This window comes from Mercenaria mercenaria, chromosome 15 (genome assembly GCF_021730395.1).
Source record: "Mercenaria mercenaria strain notata chromosome 15, MADL_Memer_1, whole genome shotgun sequence".
In the NCBI taxonomy this organism is placed as follows: Eukaryota; Metazoa; Mollusca; class Bivalvia; order Venerida; family Veneridae; genus Mercenaria; species Mercenaria mercenaria.
The window spans coordinates 54456508-54480404 of record NC_069375.1 but is presented as its reverse complement, the minus strand read 5'-3'; the positions used below and the strand labels follow the sequence as shown (position 1 = coordinate 54480404).

Genomic DNA, 23897 nt, shown 5'->3' with positions numbered 1-23897 from the left:
TTGCCTCGCTGACATATTACTGGAATGTATATTTTGTGTTTTGTTTCTGCAGTCCACTGTGTATTGAAATCGGTGTCGGGGCAGATACCTCCTTGTTCCAGCAGTTCCTACCCTTATATAAGTGGTGCTGAATAACTGACCATGCAGCTAGTTCACAGTTGCAAACGGTCTTTCACAATTTTCAAATTAGGTCCACTGGACCCATTCAAAATAAGTGTGAAAACTATTAAAATAGCAGAAAAATGTATAAAATGCATTGAAAAACTGTAAAGAAATATGTTATTGACTTTTTCGAGGAAATGACTGATCAAGATTTGTTAGTTCGGCTCACTAGAAATTGGTATTATACATTTTCCCAACAAAATATCATATTTACGAATAAAAACATATACAGGGTGAAAAGTCTTCATATGCTATCAAACAAAGATTTTTCACCACAATTTGGGGAGGTGAAAAGTCTTGGGGGTGAAAAGTCTGCCAACCAGAATTTTGGTCGCGAAAACCAGTTGCATTTCAAGCATAACAGACTTTTACAAAGATGGGAATTGCTTGATCCAAAAAACTAGATGACAATTTGTCTATATGATGTTTTGCTTTGAATATCCAACAAGGACATGTCCTTATACTTTCTGGTTTCCAAATTACTGTATTTATAAAAATCCAAAAATTATCCGACTGCCACCTTGCTCACCGCTTTGTGGCACATATGATATGTTGTAAAAGTAAACAAAACTATTTGCTCGATAAATATATTAAACCAAACTGTTTTTAACACCTTAACATGCCGTTGCATCTATTGTTTAAAAGATGAAAGATAAATTTCACCTATTTCAACTGCCAAACGTCACAAGAGAAATTTATCAGCCAGACGATTGAAAATACAGCTTCAAGCGTTGGAATGAATTTGATAAATCTACACGACTTCAGATCTGTCAAACTTAAACAGAATTAAAATTTGTGCTTTAAAAACTAAGGAAAGTTAAAATATTATCATGATGTCAAACCAGCACAGAGATGGAGTGTCCATTAATCTGGGATTTGCTCAAGACTCTGACTATAACTCTTACAGAGGCCAATCATGGACAAGGGTATGTTGAACCAGATGTGTTGAGCATCTTGTGACTTACTAACAAGGAAGTGTCTAGCTGTACGGTAACCGGAGACACCTAACCTGTATTCTAGCCATCTGGTAACCGGACGGCTAGCATATCCTCTAGGGATTTTCTAGTCAAAATAAGTCGACAGCCAAATTTTAATTGTTTCATGATTCTGACGGGCAACCTTTAAATTTATTCTTAAATAGATACCGTGAAAACTTAATTTGAAATATCAAAATAATGAAAGATAAATCACAGTACACGGTCATGTAAAGTTATTTGTTTTATCACTTGCACATAATGCCGTGTAGATGCAGTAAACATTTATAAGTGTCCACTACATTATAATCGCCAGAAAATTCGTAATTTTGGAAATTATTTGATAATTTTTGTGGAGCCTGCGTGCGGATGCGAAGACATAGTTGTTCAAATGGCGGTTCGGTGTATGTGCGTGCGTCCGTCCGTCCGTCCGGATTTGTTTGTTTGGACCATAACTTTGACATGCATGGAGCAATCTTGTTTATATTTGGCATGAATGTTAACCTCAGTGAGACGGAGTGTCGTGCGCAAACCCAAGGTTCCTATCTCAAAGGTCAAGGTCACACTTACAGGTCAAAGGTCAAATTCAAAAATGACTTTTGTCCGGAGCATTTCTTCTTCATGCATGGAGGGATTTTGATGTAAATTGGCACAATTATTGTTCACCATCATGAGACGGAGTGTCGTGCGCAAGTACCAGGTCCCTAGGTCTAAGGTCAAGGTCACACTTAGAGGTCAAAGGATACAAGAATGACAACTTTGTCCGGAGCATTTCTTCTTCATGCATGGAGGGATTTTGATGTAACTTGGCACAAATGTTCACCACCATGAGATGGAGTGTCATGCGCAAGAACCAGGTCCCTAGGTCTAAGGTCAAGGTCACACTTAGAGGTCAAAGGTCAGATACAAGAATGACTTTGTCTGAAGCATTTCTTTTTGATGCATAGAGGGATTTTGATGTAACTTGGCACAATTGTTAATCATCATGAGACGGAGTGTCCTGCGCAAGATCCTGGAATTACTTCCCTTTGTTGTTACTATAAATAGCTTATATTGTAACTTTTTTATTACTGGTCGAAGGGAAAAATCAAGACCACTTTTCTGTAGTACAACATGAATGTTACATCCAATTTTCAGGTGAATTTTGACCTATCTCTTCTGGTGAGGATTTTTGTGTGGACTTAGAATTTTTTTTTTTTTACGTCCCTTAGTTGTTACTTTAAATAACTTATATTGTAACGTTTTGCAATCTCTTTTTTATTTGGCATAAATGTTTGCCTGAATGAGACAGGGAGTGTCATGTGCAACTCCCAGTCCTTTTGACAGCTGGCGGGTTCGACATGTTGCCCGTGAGCATCTAGTTACATAAATCATTGAGGAATTGAATCCCTTTTATACATGTATGTTTCATTTGAATTTATCTCATATGCTCAACAAAATTGGCATTTAAACCTAAATCAGCAGTGATGACAATTTTATCGGAAATCTCCTCCACTATTTTGGTCTTTCGAGTGTTTGACGCAATTAAGTGGAGATATTGCCCATAAGAAAAATAACTGAATATTTCCTAGAATCATGTCAAATTTGTTGGACTAGGGATTTTCTAGCTTTTCGGTAATTGATTTCTTAATGAATAAGTTATGTTTTAATAATATTTTACCTGTTATCAGGTTGGAGACTTCACTTGGATTGAGAGACATTCTCTTGATCTAAAAACTGTTGCTCGTTGGAAAATTTTCAAAGTCCAAATTAATTAATAGTTTTGTTTAAGCATTATAGTTCTTAAACAAACTTTTATGAAAAAGTGTTTCTTGTAAATTTTATTTTATTTGTTTTATTTCATGGACCTTTTTCAACACTTACCACCAAATTACCAGATTTCAAACTCCTAAGGAATTTTAGGAAATTACTTCCAATTAATGAATTAACAGGACATGGTAAAATAGTTATCAAGTCAAGTGATGACTTGCAGATTTAAAAACAATGAATTAATTCATAAAGCAATACATCTTTAGAAATAAATAACCAATTTTTTAAACAAGCAGAGTTCAAGTCCTACACAGGCAGACGTTTTTCTTCTTAATGATGACAAGGTAAAAATAAAGTTACGGGCTAGAATGGTCAGGATATAAGTAGAGCATGCGGTTTGCACCTTAATAGTTGATGCCTTGCATCAATTGCGATTCCAATGTAAAGGTATGCTACAATGTAAGTTGCCAATAAAGTAGAGCATGCAGTGTTTGCAGAGGTTATACTCTGTTGGAAAGCAGAACAGTTGATGCCCTTTTCCCTACGCGATTCATCAATAGGATTAAAGCCTTCAAAGTTAAAGTACGCAGAAATATAGTGATTCGAGGCTTCTGAATAACCAGAAGCCTGATCAGCTCATTTGGTAGAGCACCTGATTTTCAAGCTGGGGGTCGTGGGTTTGAGTCCTACACTTGGTAGATGTTTTTCTTCATATAAATACAACATCACTGCCTGTGTAAATCCAGTATTAGCCTTACACATTTAGCTTCTTGGGATGGCTTAAATTATCAGGTCAGAGAGTATTGTGGCTCTTTTGGTATACATGTATAGTTTACAGAACATTATAATGATGTGTTTACAGCATATAAAGTACAAAATGTTGTATACATTTCAGTCATGGAGAAGATTATCAAGTTTACAGAGAACAGTGATTGTCCTTCTTATATGTATGGCAGCTCTATGTTTTATCTACTTCCATCCAACCTTCCAGTCCAACAGTAAGAAATCAACTAGAATGATCCCTGTAAACATGCCACCAGATAATCCAGCAGACAAACTACCACAGGAAGTTGTGAAAGAAATGGAAATTGAGAAAAAGAAGAAACTCGAAGATTTGAAAGAAAAAGCACAGAAACAACTTGACAATATTATGGTAATATTGAGATATGGAATTTCAAAGGAAACATTTTAATTTGCTGGACTTGACAGGGTGCATGACTTTTCAGTTCACCCATGAGCTTCTAAGATTGTTGGATATCCACCCATCATCCATATAGTCCACTACTTGTTGAAAACCAGTGTCGGGGACTATAAGATTGCAGTTTTCCATCTGTCCATCCATCATTTGGAACGTACAGTAGAATAGTTATGTGTCTAGGAGAACAATAGATATCAGTAATTCTATGCATTAAAATTCTGTTTCTTTTATGTGGCGAAACACTCTTTAACATGGCTAGAAATAACAAGAGAGAGAAAACAAAAGAGTAGCCAGATATAATTACTGTACAGTAAAAATCTCTGTCATTCTGTCCATCCACTTGTCCACCCACCAGCAATTTTTTGTCTGTCATTTATCAAGGGTTCCCGTGATGATGATAAGACATGTCATGCGCAAAACTCAGACACCTAGCTCAAAGATCAAGGTCAAAAATTATCAGGGCTTTTTTCCTGTTGGTCTGTAACTCAACAATCCATGAAGGGATTTTAATATTACTTGGCACAAATGTATTCCATAATAAGATGATGTGTCATGCACAACTTTCAGGCCCCTAGCTCAGAGATAAGGTCGCACTTGCCAGTCAAAATTTAACATAGCATGAACAGAGTCAGTTATTTTGTCACATGTAAAGCAAAAACTCACTCACTGGTCAAAAACTCTTTAGAACATGTACTTAAGATTTTTGTTACAGTGAAACACCGACATAGGTTTAACGTTTCTGACAAAGTACAGCCAAGACATGGTGAAGATACCTTCATGATAAATGATACCATATATGGTCCAATATTGTTGATTCAGAGACATTGTGTGACAAGAACTTTAACAAAAAGTCCAGTCATGTATAGTAGTTTATAGTTAGTAGTAGTATAGGAGTTTAAGCTGAACATCATTAATTACTTGTTTGTTAATAGTTTAAAATATTGAGTGATTTGCCTGATCCATGAAATTAATGAGTTCATTATGGACTTGGGGCCATTGTGACACTTTTGTTGTTGAAAATGTCAAGTCTGTGGTTAATGAAATAAGCCTGAGAGGTAATGGTAGTGAAGAAAATAAAGAAATATTCATTGTTTTCCAGGACAATGTGAAGACTAGGGATGATGCTGACAAGGTTGTTGATGCACCTGCAGAAAAAAATAATGATAAACTACAGGAAGAAAAAGAACAAGTAAGTTTTGATATTTATACAACATATACCTGAACATCTGGCCCTATCTCTTCAGTGAGAATGTCTAAAATTTTCATTCCCTATTTTGGCTTAGTTAAGCACTTACTTATGGTTAACATACTACAGGGCAATCAGGAAAAGTCCATGATATTTGTGCCCCCTCCCCCTTACACACACACACACACACACACACAAAAGTTTGGGGTTAGTTGGTCACTTAGATCTACCTTAGTCCATAGTCTATCTGTCTGTCTGAATTTGGTCCATAGTCTAGTCTATCTGTCTGTCTGAATTTGTGTCTTGCATGATCCAAAAAGTGTTTGACCTGAAACATTAGAGGATTGTTATAAAATTTGGAATTCACTTAGCCAGACCAGGGTTATGGTTCTTGAGTTAGTAAAAAATATGTACAAAGAGCTTAAAAGTTATGTGTCGTATACTGTAAAATCACTTATTTTGTGGGCATGAAATTTTGTGATTCTGGTCAGAACGTCAATTTTGTGGGGATATTAATTTGTGGATTTCAACTTTTGAAAATAAAATGAATGGGAATTTTTCTTGTACGATGGGATTGACTCAACCCCGAAATCCATGAAAATTAATCCCCCTTAAATATTAATGATTTCACAGTATATCGCTAAAAGTATTTGACCTAGCGTTATGTAGCCATAAAGGAGTATTTTTCAGCATGTGAATTTAATCACCTGAGGTTTTCTTTGGGTTTTCATTCTGCATGGGAATATTTACAACCTTGACTTAGTCAAAATTATGGATTATGGGCCTAAAAGTTTGTGTCGCATATATCTAAAAATGTATTTGACCAGGAGTCATTAAACTTATAGGAATGTTGATCAGCATGTGAGTTCTGCACCTGATTGTTTTATTTGGCATTTAATCCTTCCAGCACCCCCTTCCAGACCCAACCTTAAGATTTTTTTTGCTCTTTCAGTTTCTTTTTTTGTCGAGCCCATGAAGGAGTGAAGAAATAGTTGTCCAAATGGCTGTTCGGTGTATGTGCGTGCGTGCGTGTGTCCGTCCGTCCAGATTTTTTTGTCTGGACCATAAGTTTGTCATTGATTGTGGGATTTTAAAATAACTTGGCACAGTTGTTCACCACCATGAGATGGCGTGTCGTGCGCAAAACCCGTGCCAATATCTTAAAGGTCAAGGTCACACTTGGAGTTTAAAGGTCAAATATGGCTATAATTATGTCATAAAATGACCTTGTGTGTATCAGTGCTATACACTGGGCACATTAAAGAACCAGGCTGTCTATTCGTAACGAGCTAAGCTAAGTTAGCCGGACAAGCCTGTATCTGATTTCTGGTCTCTCTGTCGTGGGGGCTTTGTCTCACTCTGTCCCTCTGGTCAGATCACTCTGTGTCTGTACTAGTAGAGGATGAATTATGCGCCCTGTGTGGCTGCATTTGAACTATGTAAAGCACCTTTGAACGTGAAATTGATCATGAAAAGGGCGCTATATAAATCTGGTATAATAATAATAATAATTGTCCTTGTCTGGACAATAACTTCGTCATTGAATGTGGGATTATAATATATCCTGGCATAAATTGTTTGCCACCATGAGATGGTGTGTTGCGTTCAACACCGGCGTCGATATCTTAAAGGTCAAGGTCACACTTCGTCACCTTAGCGCAAAAAGTGAAGAAGTCCTTTAAGTCAATGCACTTATCCATTTCTTGCACTGAGGTGACGACTTGGAGTTTAAAGGTCAAATATGGCTATAATTGACCTTGTCCAGACAAAAACTTTGTCATTGATTGTGGGATTTTAAAATAATTTGGCACAATTGTTCACCACCATGAGACGGCATGCTGCGTGCAACACTTGTGTCAATATCTTAAAGGTTAAGGTCACACTTGGAGTTTAAAGGTCAAATATGCTATTATTGACCTTGTCTGGACAAAAACTTTGTCATTGAATGTGGGATTATAAAATAACCTGACACAATTGTTTTATTTGGCACAAATGTTTGTCTCAGTGAGTCAGAGTTTTGTCTGCAACTCCCAGACTTTTTGACAGCTGGCGGGCTTGACATGTTGCCCTTAGGCATCTAGTTCTTGTGTTTCTTGATGATATTTGTAGTATCTATATCCATCCCACCTCCACCCCCAGTGAGCCACACACCCAACCGATTGTAATATAAAAGTTTATTTAGTCTTGCAATTTCAACATATGATATTGCCATCCATTGAAATTGCAGTTTTTAAAATCTCTTCTGGCATACTTTCAAAGAAAGACTATGCAATAATTTTGAGCAGCTGTTACAAGTTGTGAAATGAGAAGTGTTTACTTGAAGGGTTAAATACAAAGTACATTAAAAACATTACAAAATCAGTGGAGGTGGGAACTAAAGTCCGATGAAGACAAAAGGAATTTTTAGGAATTTATGTATAAAAGCTTGATGTTGCATTTTTTTCAGATGGATATTGTTTGTGATAAAAGACACTTGCGGTTGTCTCAAGAAAATGCATGTCCAGCACTTGTAACTTGCTAATTTCATGAAGCTTCCAGGAGCCTCCAAGTTGAATTGAAATATATCAAAAGCATGAAACAATTCAGCAGGGGTGGGGCCACATTATTGACTTTAGGAAAACACATAGTCACCCAGAGTTATTAGTCCATAAAATCCTTGCATGGGCTTTTTTTTAAAAGATTCTTAGGTCAGTGGAGCAAGTTATATCTCATTATGTTGTTTTTCAGTGGGGCTACTACATGTAGTACACAGTTTTGATATTTTCTGATAGTGCATTATGCTGTTATTTTATTAAAGGAGAAGGAAGAAGTAGAAGTTATGAAGCCATCTTTAGAATACGACTTCTTTGATCGTGAGTATATTACCTTTCTACCTTTCGTAGAAAGCTTACATCCTCCTCTATAAAATTGTCTACCACCAGTCATGAGAATTTCATACAGTGTAGGCTTTGTTTTAACCATGAAAGTACTCACCCAATTTTTGGCTTGTGTATCAACACTATTTTTTTATACAAAATTATGCCTCATCTTCAACATAGCATTTTTTATTTTTTTTTTACTGATTAGTATTGATGGATATTGATGGATGGACTTTCGTCCATCGTTCTGTGCCCAAACATATTTGTTTTTAGCTACTTAAACATTTTCTCCCCTGAAAGTTCTGGTCAGAATTGCACCACACTTAGTCTTGGCATGGTCCTGTATTAAATTTGTTCAAATGGTTCAACTTTGCCCCTTTCATGGACTGTCAGAGCTAACAATAGAAAAAAACACCTTTAAACAACTTCTCCTCATGAATCACAAGGTGGATCTTCATCAAGTTTGATCTGTAGCATCATTATAAGGCTCTCTCCCAACTTTGTTTAAATTGGGGCTGTTGTACCCTTTAAGGACTGCTAGATCTAAAAATAGAAATATCTGTAAACAACTTCTTCTTATGAACGGCTGGATTTTCATTAAACTTGCTCTATAGCATCTGTTTTGGTTCTGTTGTTAAGCTTGTCACTTTCACATGAGCTTAGTAAATGGAAATGGTAGCTGAAAACTCTTTTTATAAAATGTATGAAACTTGTATTTTATAATTGCAATGGTTATTTTTTACAGCTAACAGAAAGCATAATGCTCAACAGAAGGCTATAATTGAAGCGTTCAAGGAATGTTGGTCAGCTTATAAGAAGTATGCATGGGGGCATGATGAGTTCCACCCTGTGTCCAAGCGCCATTCCGAGTGGTTTGGTGTTGGACTCACAATTGTAGATAATATAGACACAACCATCATAATGGGTCTAGAAGAAGGTAAAGTAATCTTTTTAAGATACAAAGGATGTTTGAGAACACAGTAAAAATGTACTATAATGTCTTTCGGTGACAAGAATGGTTGCTATACCATCAGCATTGTTTGTAGTTTCTCAGTATATACTCGTATCTTAGTTATTATTTATCACTGCTGAACCAAACTTCACACAAACCTTCCCCATGATATAGAGGATATTTGTTCATTTCAGTGTAAGATTAAAATATATTTCACAGAGTGAACACCATAATGCAGTATTATCACAAGTGGTACATCCACGTTTGAAATCGTGTAATATGGTGTTCACAAGTGCAAAATATTTTCATCTTACATGTAAAACAAGTTTGTTTTTTTATGCCCCCGAAGGGAGGCATATAGTTTTTGAACCGTCTGTCAGTCTGTCCGTCTGTCAGTCTGTCTGCAATTTTCGTGTCCAGTCCATATCTTTGTCATCGATGGATGGATTTTCAAATAACTTGGCATGAATGTGTACCACAGTAAGACGATGTGTCGCGCGCAAGACCCAGGTCCGTAGCTCAAAGGTCAAGGTCACACTTAGACGTTACAGGTCTTTTTCATGATAGTGCATTCGTGTCCGGTCCATATCTTTGTCATCCATGGATTGATTTTCAAATAACTTGGCATGAATGTGTACCACAGTAAGACGACATGTCGCGCGCAAGACCCAGGTCCGTAGCTCAAAGGTCAAGGTCACACTTAGACGTTAAAGGTCATTTTTCATGATAGTGCATTCGTGTCCGGTCCATATCTTTGTCATCCATGGATTGATTTTCAAATAACTAGGCCTGAATGTGTACCACAGTAAGACGACATGTCATGCGCAAGACCCAGGTCCATAGCTTAAAGGTCAAGGTCACACTTAGACGTTAAAGGTCATATTTCATGATAGTGCATTGATGGGCGTGTCCGGTCCATATCTTTGTCATTCATGCATGGATTTTAAAATTATTGGGCATGAACGTGTACCACAGTAAGACGACGTGTCGCGTGCAAGACCCAGGTCCGTAGGTCAAAGGTCCTAAACTCTAACATCGGCCATAACTATTCATTCAAAGTGCCATCGGGGGCATGTGTCATCCTATGGAGACAGCTCTTGTTTGTTTTTTTTTTCATTATATTTTCAATACTTTAAACCAAATTATACACATTTTAACTGCACAGTGTCAGTTGCATTTCATCATGATGTCACAGTGTTATGACATCAATATCTATGTTGAATAAATGTTGAATAGTTCTGTGAGATTTAAAGATTTCATTAACTCGGCCACTTTTGGGAACGATTTAGTTAAAAATAGTAATATCCTGAAATTACTTGTTCTGGCAGATGTTCATTAAAATTTGGTCTGTTGCATCCTTGTTAGGACCTCTTATATTTGTCCAAAGAGGAGCACTTAACCTGTTTTATTAACGCAGTTGTAATACAATTCACGATGCAGTGTGTCAGTCATATATTCAAGATCAAATAGTCAGTCTCATATGAGCAACTTGGGGCAGCTACAGCCCTCTTGGTTTTGGAATTTGTCTCAGGATCTTATCCTCCACCCTGCCCACATTAGTACCCAACTTCTCCCCAGTTTTTGATAATGGTATTGTCCCTTAGTATTCAGTCCTCTCTACACACACACAATCTACCTCCTGAAGGAATGAATTTTTTTTAATTTCATGTCTGTCTTATTGTCTCTTAGTATCTTGTCCAGTTTATATAAAGGGCAATATGTTAACCTAGCTTGTTCTTTACAGGTATATTATTTAGATATTTATTGCCATCTTAGACTGATGAAAAAGAAATGAGATGTGCTGTTGCATGATCCTCTAAACTTCTCTTTTTCAGAATATGAAGAAGCGAGACAGTTTGCAGCAAATGGTTTATCATTTGATAAAGACAAGGACGTAAACTTGTTTGAGATTACAATCCGTGTTCTTGGAGGGTTACTGAGTGCATATCACCTCACTGGAGACGTTGTCTTCAAGACAAAAGCTGTAAATTGATATATCTTTTTATATATCTTTGATTCTAAGTATAATATTGAAGATGTACAACAATATAAAATTGTCAGTAATTTTGTAACTGCTATATATTACTGTAAGTGTATATGAATTCGCGAGGAACAAATTTTTGCGGAACGGTCCATTTTTGGCATCGTAGATATTTTTGCGCAATTTTGAATTCACAGAGACATAGACTTAAAATCATAAATTCACGCACGGCAAAATATCCACTCAAGGGAGGCTACTACAAGAGTTTTAACTCGTATAAAACAGGGACGAATCGGGGCAATGTCAAGGATTAGTCATAGGTACATAACAGTACATAGTTAGCCAACCTGCAATACGCCTCTGATAGTTTATAGACATAACAATTGTGTTTCAGTCAACACCTACATATACAATGACAGGAGTATTGATTATAGAAAAAATATGCAAACAAAAATACCTGGACAGTTTATAAAAGGACTGAATTAAATCAACAATAGAAATTATATCTGAATAGCGAATGCTTTCACAACTGATAGAAAGTGATCTAATGAATGCTGAGTTTGACACTTTTTATTAGCTCACCTGTCACATAGTGACAAGGTGAGCTTTTGTGATCACCCTTCGTCCTTTGTCTGTCTTCAGTCCGTGCGTCTGTCCGTGCGTGCTTCAACAATTTCTTGTCTGCACGATAGTGGTTTCATTTATGATTTTATTTTAACCGAACTTGCACACAACCTGTATCACCATAAGATCTTGGTTCCTTTCTTGAACTGGCCAGATCCCATTATGGGTTCCAGAGTTATGGCCCCTGAAAGGGCCAAAATTAGCTATTTTGACCTTGTCTGCTCAATACCAGCTTCATTTTATGATTTTATTTTAACCAAACTTGCACACAACTTGTATCACCATAAGATCTTGGTTCCTTTCTTGAACTGGCCAGATTCCATTATGGGTTCCAGAGTTATGGCCTCTGAAAGTACTGACCTACTTTCTTGTTTTTTAAGATACAGCCTTGAAATTTGGATGTACAGTTTTGCACGCCGATCTTAAAACTGACTTTCAGTGACCATAAATGTGACCTACTGACCTACTTTCTTAATATTTTAGCATCAGTTTGACATTTAAAACATGTAGCTCATATTACTCAGGTGAGCAGTCCAGGGTCATTATGACCCTCTTGTTTGTGCATGTTTGCAAGTGTTTTGATAAAACATAACGCGAAACGAAGGTAAAACATAACGCGAAACAACAATTGTTTGTTTTTTTCAATGATTTAATAAATTACAATAACTAACAAGTTGTTTATATTCATTATATACATGAAGGTACAAATGTATAAATGTATCATGCATACTTTTACGGACTCAAGATTGAGATGGTTCACATTTGCGCGAAAATATGACTTATAAGTAGAAATTTGTGTAGAAATAATTGCGGTAATCATGAATTCGCTGACTGCCGATCACCGTGAATATCGCGAAAATTTGAAGCCCGCGAATATTTCTACACTTACAGTATTGAAATGCCACATTGTGTAAAAAAGTCAATTTTGATTTCGGATATTTTGTTTGTTTGTTAAGAAGCAAATTCTAGTTTTTTTGTGGTTTACAGAAGGATTTAGGGGACAGACTGCTGCCATGTTTTAACTCTCCATCTCGTGTACCGTACTCGGATGTGAACCTACGTACAGGTAACGCCCATGCACCAAGATGGGGGCCAGATAGCAGTACATCTGAAGTCACTACCATACAGATAGAGTTCAGGGATCTCTCAAAAGTCACTGGAGATGCAAAATACAAGGTGCAGTATTTAAGAGTAGTTCTCTGTCCATGAAATGATAGCCTAAATGTTACACTGTATTCCTGATTAGATTTCCTAGATGATCATTTGGTTTTGTGATCTTATGTTCTACTGTAAATATATTATATGTTGAAACATTGAATAGAAATGGAAGTAGATTTTATGTTTTATAAATCTGTCCCTTCGAGCTTTTAAACAGGATTTGCAATGATAAACTGTTATTCTAATATGAAAAATCAATACACATTTTCTTTAAAGCACAGCAGTTTTATAGTAGATACTACAGCAGAGCCATGTTATAATAGAAGCCACATTTTCTACTTTAGTATTATAGATATAAGTCAGAATGTTTGTCCCTAGGAAATGTAGGTCAAATTCAAAACTGGATTGCCTGAGGTCTGAAACTGAGTTGCTAGGTCAAATTATAGAAAAGCCTTGTAAGCCACATTTTCTACATGATCATTTTAAAACTTTGTCAGAATGTTTGGCTCCATGAAGTCTAGCTCATCTTCTAAAGTGGGTTGTTAAAGGTTAAAACCTAGGTCAGTAGGTTAAATTACAGAAAAATCTTGTCAATACTCTAGAGGCCGTATTTTCTAACTCATCTTCTTAAAATCTTATCAAAATATTTGCCTCTGTGAAAACAAGGTTTAGTTTGAGGCTGAATTATAAATGTCAAAAACTTGGTCACTAGGCCACATCAGAGTAGGCTTTGTTAAACTTTAGCCTGCTGGGGGCAAGTGGTTTTGCCTTTGGGAACAGTGCAGACCAAGATAAGCCTGCACATCCGTGCAGGCTGATCATGGTCTGCACTGTTTGCTATTCAGTCCATAAATTTTTAGTGAACATCCCTTGAATAGTAAGTGGTACTGCCCAAATTGAATGATGGACCAGTCCATTTTAGAAATTTAGCAGGGTAAAGGTTAACAATATAGAGCTAACTTTGAACTTTGCCTACTTGTTTATCATCATTAGTTTAATATGTAGACCAAGAACCATAACTCTCACTTGCATTTTGTAAGAATTATGGCCCTCCTTATACTCGGAAAATTTGAATTTTTTGGTTAAAATTTTTAGCTTGACTATACAAAGTATATGGAGGGCTGTCCTACTCCCCGAGACGTCTGTTTCTGCGTCCGCACCTTAGTTAGTTTTTATGCACTCTCAGTTAATCTCTGTTACTACTTGATGGGTTTACTTCAAACTTAACATAGTTATTCCTCATCATCACCCACATCATATGACACAAGGGCAATAACTCTGGCTGCAATATTTCATGAATTAATCTCCCCATTTTACTTAGAACTATTTTCTTTATTTCCGTCTGTTCCATTTACTCACATTAAAACACAAGTAAATGGCCATTAATATGCAGAATTATGAGACATATAGAATAGTAAAATAACTAATTACAGTGGAACTTCTGAATACCGGACCTTCCAAAAACCGGAAACTTCTGAAAATAGGATGATTTTCTTGGTCCCAATTTTTCTCCTGTTTTCTATATAGACCGTACTTCTAAATACCGGAATTTCCAGATTCTGAACATCGGACCATATTTTTGAAAAAATTTGAAATATTTCGATACAATTGTACTTCCAAAACCTGCATGACACGAACAAGTAGATATTTGTTAGAATGCAAATCTGTGCTTGATTGTACAGTAATTGAGATGTGAATTTTTGAGCGAGTGTTTGAGGTGTGAATTTCTGAGTGCATATTGTATATGTGTGTTAGCAAGTGATTTATGTGTGAATTTATCAGTGAGTACTTTATGATATACAGTGCATATGTATGTGCATAGTAGTTGGGGGTGGGTGGAGGTGGGAGCACAGATCCCAAGTGTCTTTTCCTACAAGTGGTTTATGTATTGAAATGAATGTCTTTATTAAGTATTAAATCCCCTTATAAGTCTTAATCATCACATATATTCATTTAAGGTTTTACATTCTGCCCCAATGGATGTTTTTAATTGTGTACCATTTAACTTGAAGTCAGTGTTTTTAATAACTAGATTTAGAAGGTAAAAAAATTACAAAAGCATATAGACAGTTTTCACAGCTGAATCAGGCAAACAGTCAATAACTGAGATTCGACTTGCAACTTCAGGCCCTGTGTTCACAAAACAGTTTTCAGTCTCAGCTGAGTTTGAAATTTTAATATCAATTTTACTAAAACTTCAAGGTTAAATTTCATCTGAGACTGACCATCAATACTGAATAGCCACTTGAAAATAGTTATTAACTTAAAATTTAGTTTTAAACATGCTATTTAGATATAAATGACAAAGCTTCATTATCAAACTCAGCTGAGACTGAAAATGGTTTGTGAACATGGGGCCTGTTGGTCCAGTGAAAGTCCCATCCATCTGTATTCAAGCCATCCAAGGCAGAGCAGTAAGTATTATGTCAAGACTGGACAGTGAGTTTGATTGAAAAGAAGATATGAGCAAACATAGATTGACTGTATTTTTATACGCCCGTCTCTGAAAGAGCGAGGCATATTATGTGAACACCAGTGGCGGGCGGGCCGGCGGTCGGCGTCCAAAAGCATGTCCGCTCTCTAAGTCAAATAGTTTTCATCCGATCTTCACCAAACTTGCTGACAATGTTTGTTGGCATAATATCTCGGCCAAGTTTGATAACCAGCCAAATCGCCCCAGGCACTCTTGGATTATGGCCCTTGAATTACTTGAAAAACTGCGAATTTAGCCTTGTCCACTCTCTAAGTCAAACAGTTTTCATCAGATCTTCACCAAACTTGCTGACAATGTTTGTGGGCATAATATCTCAGCCAAGTTCGATAACCAGCCAAATCGCCCCAGGCACTCTTGGATTATGGCCCTTGAATTACTCAAAATCTGCGAAATTAGCCTTGTCCATTCAAACAGTTTTGATCCGATTGTCAATTTCATCCCACATGGAACCTCACAAATACCTCGATTCCTTCTTACTCTTTTTTTTGGTTAGCAAGGCATACAACATCAACATTATTACCTTTATGTTACGTAACTGAATATTTAGACAGGCGTATTTTGTGACAGTCTGGCACTCTTGTTTTACTTTGTATGTAAAATTGGGTTAAGGTTGTTATTTGTTTTGCAGGAAGCGGTAGATGAGGTATATCAACATGTACATGATGAGCCAAAGAAAGATGGCCTTGTTCCTATCTTCATTAATGCACAAAGTGGCAAGTTACGTAACTCGGGAACCATCAGTGTTGGGGCTAGAGGAGATAGTTACTATGAATACCTACTCAAACAGTGGTTACAGACAGGCAAAACTGAAATGAAGTATGTATTCTGTACCGAAATATAAACTTATGGCAGTTGTTTTGTAATTTTAGTACATAATTATTTTGTTGATATGAACACAAAGTGGTGTAAGAAATATTATCTTGCGTCCTACAAGTTTCTTGCATTTCTATTGGTCAATAGACGTCACGTGGAGACAGGATATATTCCATATCCTGCTAGTACATTTCAGATATGAATTTTGATTTAGAAAAATGGCCGCCACTTTGTTAATTTACAAAATATTAGATTATAGCATGTAAGTAAAGGGTAGTTGGCAAGATAAAATTGTTACATAGCTTGTTGGTGACAAGATACGGGATATACGCTGTCTCGAAAATCCATATCAGGCTCGAGCTTCGCTCTCGCCTGATATGGATTTCCTCGACAGCATATATCCCGTATCCTGTCACCAACAAGCAGTGTAACTAATATTGCCAGTTCATATAAGTTATCATAGTTATCACAGTAACTGAGTGATCTGTGATAGTAAGAGATTGAATTTATTAGTGACATGACCTACTTTTCACTTTATACAGGATATTTTCTGTCTAGGAAATAAATGTTAGATGATGGAATGGCCTGCAGATATCCTGTTTTCAATATTGAACTACACAATGCTAATAAATGTATATTCTTTATTTAATGTACATGTATAGCCATATCAGTCACACTGTCATTGAGAGAAAATTTTCAACACAGTGTCATAGTATTGAAATGGAGGCAGTGACAAACAGGAGACTTAAAATTAATTCGATAAAATGCCATTTTCACAGGATAGTGTACAAGGCATTTGAGTATTGAGGCAGTTTTAAATCAGCCATGGTATTGTTTCAGAAGCATTTATCTGTGGAATACATTTAGTGACAGAACTTTATTATGTCTTGATGAAACCAATGAAATTGATTTTTAAAACTGCAGCAGTTCTTGTAAACTTTTAGTCAATTTATACGATCAGAAATATGTATTATGGCTAATCTCACATTATGAATAATAATTCATTGTTTATTTTTTAGATACAAGGATGATTATGTACAAGCTGTTGAGGGCATGAAAACACATCTAGTCAGAAAATCTGAGCCGTCTAAGTTGACATATATTGGTGAACTGTTGAGTGGGAGAAATTTTAGTCCAAAGATGGTAAGTCTACAAATAGAGTTTGCACAGTCCTTGAAAAGTCCTTGATTTTGATGCTTGCTCTTGAAACTCATTGAATTTGTGTAGAACCATAAAGAAGCTGGAAAACTACTTGAATTTTCAAAAATACTACTTGAAATGATACCCAGAACTCCTAAAAAAACATTCTGTCATGAATCTGTTTTGCAGAAAAAAAAAATTGAAGAAATGAAGATAATTGAAAGAAAATATGGTATTTTGCCACTTATTTTGCACTGGTAGCAGTCTGTGACATCATTTTATTGTGATTTACTGGGTGATACTGTCCCCTGAACAACTCTTGTCTTGAATAATGGAACTTTGAAACTTTTATTGCAGATGGTGCTCTTATCTAACTTACTATTTACATTTTAATGTTCTGTTGTTTGATATTTTGTGAAGATGCATTGGTCACTTGATCCTCATGTTGTATGTTTTACCTTGTTCCAGGATCATCTAGTGTGTTTTATGGGTGGTACACTTGCCTTGGGACACTTGAATGGGCTACCAGATGATCATTTAGACCTTGGAAAGGCACTCACAAGTACATGTTACCAGATGTATGCCAGAATGCCCACACATCTAAGCCCTGAGATTGTATATTTCAATCAAGCACAAGGTGCTCCTGAAGATTTAATAGTGAAGGTATAATATTCTTTTATCATTTCCCTGTTTTTGGTTATCATCTTAGGATTACTGTAAAATCATTCCATTTTTGTAGGCATAAAATTTGAGCCGCACCATGACAAAACCAACATAGTGGGTTTGCGACCAGCATGGATCCAGACCAGCCTGTGCATCCACGCAGTCTGGTCAGGATCCATGCTGTTCACTTTCAAAGCCTACTGCAATTAGAGAAACCGTTAGCGAACAGCATGTCTCCTGACCAGACTGCACGGATGCGCAGGCTGGTCTGGATCCATGCTGGTCGCAAAGCCACTATGTTGGTTTTCCCATGGCACGGCTCATTTTATGATTTTAAGTTAAAACATGGTTATTTGTTGGGACAGTTTTACTTATACAGAATATGTTTCAATATAAAATGTAGGTCATATTTTATAACCTTAGATATGATATTGCAAACATTTGAATGTAATGTCAGTCAGATAAGTATTCTAAAGTACAAATTAATTGGCTTTGATTGTTGTATATTGTAACTTTGGGGCCCCTGTTGGAGGCTTTGCAGAAAATGTTGGATGTGATGTAACAAGCAAATATGCCTGGCTATAAGAATTGCAGTATCCTATTATAGGTTAAAATGGGAGAATTAAAGAGATCCATAAATAATGATCTATCTCAGATTAAATTCAGTCATGAAATGAAAAGCTGGGCAACACTCAGCTGCCATATACATATTTGACAGCAAATACAAATTCCACAGTTAAATGATTGTTTTTTGTAACAGTGAACATTTATTGTTATATTTTGCAGCCTCTAGATGCTCACAACCTGCTGAGACCAGAAACAGTGGAAAGCTTGTTCTACTTGTACAGGATCACCAAAAATGAACAATATAGAGAGTGGGGATGGAAGATATTTCAAGCATTTAAGAAACATGCTAGAATTGAGGGATTAGGATACTCTTCTATAAACAACGTAAAAAATGCAGGAAACCCCAGTTTTAGAGACAAATTAGAAAGTTTCTTTCTTGCAGAAACATTGAAATATTTATATTTATTATTTAGTGATGATGCAGATTTATTGCCCCTTGATGAGTATGTGTTTAATACAGAGGGACATCCTTTACCTATCTATAAATCTGTATAGTGAAGTTAGTGTAGACAGATACTGTGATATTCCTTTTGTCCCCAGAGAAAGATTGTGCATTTAATTTTGAACAAAGCTGTATGAGTGTTAATGTTGGGGTTTTCAACAAACCAGTCGTTCCATAAAGACAATGTCTGTCTTATTCCTATCTTATCAGTGACCATATATAATGCAAAGACAACCTTTTATTAAGGGCTAAAAGAATTGATTTGAAACTCCTCAAGATGTTTTATCAGTGGTGTGAAGTGCTGGCCTATATTCAAGCAAGACAGTTTAACTGCAGTTTCATGTGCTGGCCTTTGCCTGTGCAAGGCAATTTAATTGCTGTTTGAAGTGCTGGCCAGATCAAAGGCAAGACAATTTAATTAAAATCTGAAGTGCTGACCTGTTTTTCAGGCAATCAGTTTGAAGTGCTGGCCTGTTCTCAGGCAAAACAGTTTGAAATGCTTGCCTCTTCTCAGGCAAGACAGTTTCATTGCAGTTGGAAGTTGTGGCCTGTTAATTGCAGTTTGAAATGTGGCTTGTTCTCAGGCAAGACAGTTTTATTGCAATGTGAAGTGTTTGTCGATTTCCAGACAAGACAGTTGAATTGCAATCTGAAGTGCTGGCCTGTACTTGAGCAAAACATTATGATTATAAGGTGAAGTGCTGGCCTCTACCCGAGGGCAGTAGTGCTGTATCCAGAAAGTTATAATCAGTTTTATCATTTAAACTGTCTGTGGTAACTAGCTCAAAGATTGGCCTAAACCTTAAATAAATTTATTATTGTTATACCCTGCAGTACAAAGTATATAGGGGGTATATAGGAATGATGAACATCCCTTGATTTGTTTATCCGTAATTCCTTTCCAGAAGCATGTTTCTGAAATCATGTTACAGATTTTAAAATAACAAATTATTACCATGATACAGTATCATAGATGACCCAGTAAATAGGTCAAAGGTCAGGGTTACACATGAGTTCAAAGTTCTAATAGCCTTTTGCTCACCTGTAGTATAGGTGGATGGTCTGGCATCGTCCTTTTTTTCGAAATTTGCACAAACATACCTGAAACTACTGGTCACAATTACACAATAATTTGTAACATACTGGCAAGGACATTTGTTCAAATGGAGAAACTTTTTTTCTTCATTGGAACCATGTTTAAGGCAGGTTTATTGCATGAATACATCATCATTGACATGTACACACATTTATACAGTATTCAAAACATTACAGAAAATTACTTAATATAAATGTATATATGAAGTTATTTCATTATTGTATACAACTTTCAGTTGCAATTAAGGTAGTTCTGAATGTTTGATAAATCGCAAGTAATAATGAAATGTCATTTATCCAGATAACAGAATAAGGGCTGGACACGTTATACAGAAATGAAAAGGGTTTTATGAATTAATGTCAGTCCATGAAACAATTTAGTGAAATGGCAAAATTCATGATTCAGTATGTCGTACATATCTTCAAGGTCAAATAGCAAATTTCAGGTGAGCAACTTTAGGGCCACTGTGTCCTTGTATTTTAAACTAATAGATTTTAAAGTCACTATAGGTAGATATTAACTATCATAATAATGCGAGAATCGTGCATAACTCAGGTCACTGGGTCCAAGGTCAAGAGTACTCTTGGAAGTCAAAGGTCAATCAGCTTTATCTTGTGCCCAGTTCATATCATATTTATAGCTGGAAGGATGTTCATAAACATGCATCAGTTCTTTACCTCATCAAGTTGATATACAAGGTGAACACTAAGGTCCAGAGTCAGTGTCACCCTTGGGATTTAAAAAGTCCTGATCACAACAATTTACCTTCCCTGTATCAAAATAGTGCATGGAGGTATTAATCACCTTCAGTGATAGTTCTAGTTATTTTTAGCTCACCTCAGCAATGCTTAGGTGAGTTTTTGTGATCGCTCGATGTCCAGCGTCTGTCTGTCGTCTGTCAACATTTAGCTTGTGTATGTGATAGAGACTGTATTTTTCAACTGATCTTAATGAAACTTGGTCAGAATGATTACCTTGATGAAATCTAGGCCGAGTTCGAAAATGGGTCATCTGGGGTCAAAAACTAGGTCATTAGGTCAAATCAAAGAAAAACCTTGTGTATGCGATAGAGGCTGTATTTTTCAATTAATCTTCATGAATTTTGGTCAGAATGATTACCTTGATGAAATCTAGGCCAAGTTCGAATATGGGTCATCTGGGATCAAAAACTAGGTCACTAGGTCAAATCAAAGGAAAAGCTTGTATATGCGATAGAGGCTGTATTTTTCAATTGATCTTCCTGAAATTAAGTCAAAATGATAACCTTAATGAAATCTAGGTCGAATTTGAAAAGGGTCATCTTGGGTCAAAAAGTAGGTCACTAGGTCAAATCAAAGAAAAACCTTGTGTATGTGATAGAGGCTGTATTTTTCAATTGATCTTCATGAAATTTGGTCAGAATGATAGCCTTGATGAAATCTAGGTCAAGTTCGAAAATGGGTCATCTGGCTTCAAAAACTAGGTCACTAGGTCAAATCAAAGAAAAACTTTGTGTATGCGATAGAGGCTGTATTTTTCAATTAAGCTTCATGAATTTTGGTCAGAATGATTATCTTCATGAAATCTAGGCCAAGTTTAAATATGGGTCGTCTGTGGTCAAAAACTAGGTCACTAGGTCAGATAAAAGAAAAACCTTGTGTATGCGATAGAGGCTGTATTTTTCAATTAATCTTCATGAATTTTGGTCAGAATGATTACCTTGATGAAATCTAGGCTGAGTTTGAAAATGGGTCATCTGGGGTCAAAAACTAGGTCACTAGGTCAAATCAAAGAAAAACCTTGTGTATGCGATAGAGGCTGTATTTTTCAATTAATCTTCATGAGTTTTGGTCAGAATGATTGCCTTGATGAAATCTAGGTCAAGTTCGAATATGGGTCATCTGGGATCAAAAACTAGGTCACTAGGTCAAATCAAAGGAAAAGCTTGTATATGCGATAGAGGCTGTATTTTTCAATTGATCTTCCTGAAATTAAGTCAAAATGATAACCTTAATGAAATCTAGGTCGAATTTGAAAAGGGTCATCTTGGGTCAAAAAGTAGGTCACTAGGTCAAATCAAAGAAAAACCTTGTGTATGCGATAGAGGCTGTATTTTTCAATTGATCTTCATGAAATTTGGTCAGAATGATAGCCTTGATGAAATCTAGGTCAAGTTCGAATATGGGTCATCTTGGGTCAAAAACTAGGTCACTAGGTAAAATCAAAGAAAATACTTACTTATACTCTAGATTTTTGCTCCAATTTTAATGATAATTGGTCAGAATATTTTTTTCCATGAAATCACTAGGTCAAACATGTTTACTCTGTTTAATATGTTGTGTTATGGTGTGTTTCTCAGGTGAGGGACCTAGGGCCATCTTGGCCCTCTTGTTATTGTTGTTATTATTGAATGTTTTATGTTGCCACTTAGTGTGGTTTTTGTAACAATTGACATATCCTGTCAATGTATTTATTGTTCCTGAAACAGCAACTCATAGACTTTTGTTTCAAGGAATTCGTAGTATAATTATGTTTTTGTATGTATTAGTGTTGTAGCAACATTAACAGCATTACCGGAATGTATCAGAGTTACCTTCCCATCTTTCTATCATTTATTTTGCTTCTTTGTATACTTTTCATAATCATGGTGATATTCACATTTCAAACATTAGCATCCTTTGAATATAATGAGTAGGTCAGAAAAAAGAAAAAAAAATTTAAAAGGTTTTTAATGACATGTGCAATACATCACTTTTTTTGCTGACACAGTAATGAAAAAAAACACTACAGGTTCCATAACTCTGTTTACCTTTTAAAAAAAATTATGCCCCAGTATATACCAAGATGGGTATCTGAACTTTATATACAGATATTTGAGTGCAACATACTTGATATAGAGCAATACTGGGCAATATGGGGCAATCATGGCCTTCGTTTCTGCTTTTGTTGATTAGTAATGGTTTTATCACGTTGCTATTGTTTTAGTTGTATACAATACCATTTCTACTTTAAATGATTTCCCTGTCTGTTTTCCCACAGAATAGCTTGTATCCTAAACATTCTATTGGTTCACTGTTTTTCTACAAATACATGTCTTTGTGCAATGGCCACATATTGCACAGCCATTCATTCTGCCCTATGGGGAGATACTAGCTTTCTTTAAAGGTAATTTCTAGTTTTGATATAATTTTAATGAAATGAAACAGCTAGTTACTGATCTCAGATTTCTTTTTTCAGTAAATTAGAAATAGAATAAGTCTGTTGAATACCAATAAGAATAAACTGTTTATGAACAGCGATGTTGTAGCTAGCATTGTACATTTCAGTTTATTGTCTTGCTTTAAAATTTTCCAAATATATATATTATTTTTGTTAGCCTTTTGTCATTTGGCAAGGTGATTTTGTCACTGGACCTGTCCAGTTGTTTCAGATATTGATATCAGTGAGTCTTTCTCATGCTTAAACAAAGTTCTGATGCTCTATCTTTCTACTTGTTTTATTTATTCTACAAGGGTTGATCCAGAAGTAATGTCATATGGAGCTGTAAATAGATGATAATGAAAACAACAACAAATCCTACACAGGTCCCTTGATTTATCTGCAGTACTTTCTGAAAATATTATAAAAATGTGTTGCTTACTTATCGAGATATGTAGAGAGAGCATGGTAGTGATGATTGCAGCACATTGATGATGTTTTTGAAGTCTAAAATTTATATTTTTGTCTCTTAGCAACTACAAGCCTTAGCACTACATAGCAAAAGTTTACTTGCGCACATGGCACTATAGTTTTCACGTTTGA

General features: G+C 36.0%; 2 protein-coding genes across 2 annotated transcripts in view; one reads left to right on the top strand and one right to left on the bottom strand.

Moving 5' to 3' along the window:
* LOC123554913 (uncharacterized) overlaps positions 1 to 670 on the bottom strand; it is a 45204-nt gene extending 44534 nt beyond the window's left edge. The window contains exon 1 of the mRNA XM_053525302.1: positions 646 to 670. The gene's annotated coding sequence lies outside the window, so the exon portion shown is untranslated. The remainder of the gene's footprint in view (positions 1 to 645) is intronic.
* A 213-nt stretch (positions 671 to 883) lies between these two features.
* LOC123554918 (endoplasmic reticulum mannosyl-oligosaccharide 1,2-alpha-mannosidase-like) lies at positions 884 to 22840 on the top strand. The gene is made up of 11 exons (XM_045345352.2): positions 884 to 1088; positions 3781 to 4038; positions 5183 to 5272; positions 8067 to 8121; positions 8873 to 9064; positions 10915 to 11063; positions 12672 to 12860; positions 15965 to 16152; positions 17169 to 17292; positions 17758 to 17952; positions 18739 to 22840. Exons 1-11 carry the CDS (start codon positions 993 to 995, stop codon positions 19072 to 19074), a joined length of 1872 nt encoding a protein of 623 aa, XP_045201287.2. The 5' UTR covers positions 884 to 992; the 3' UTR covers positions 19075 to 22840.
* Positions 22841 to 23897: the final 1057 nt, after the last annotated feature.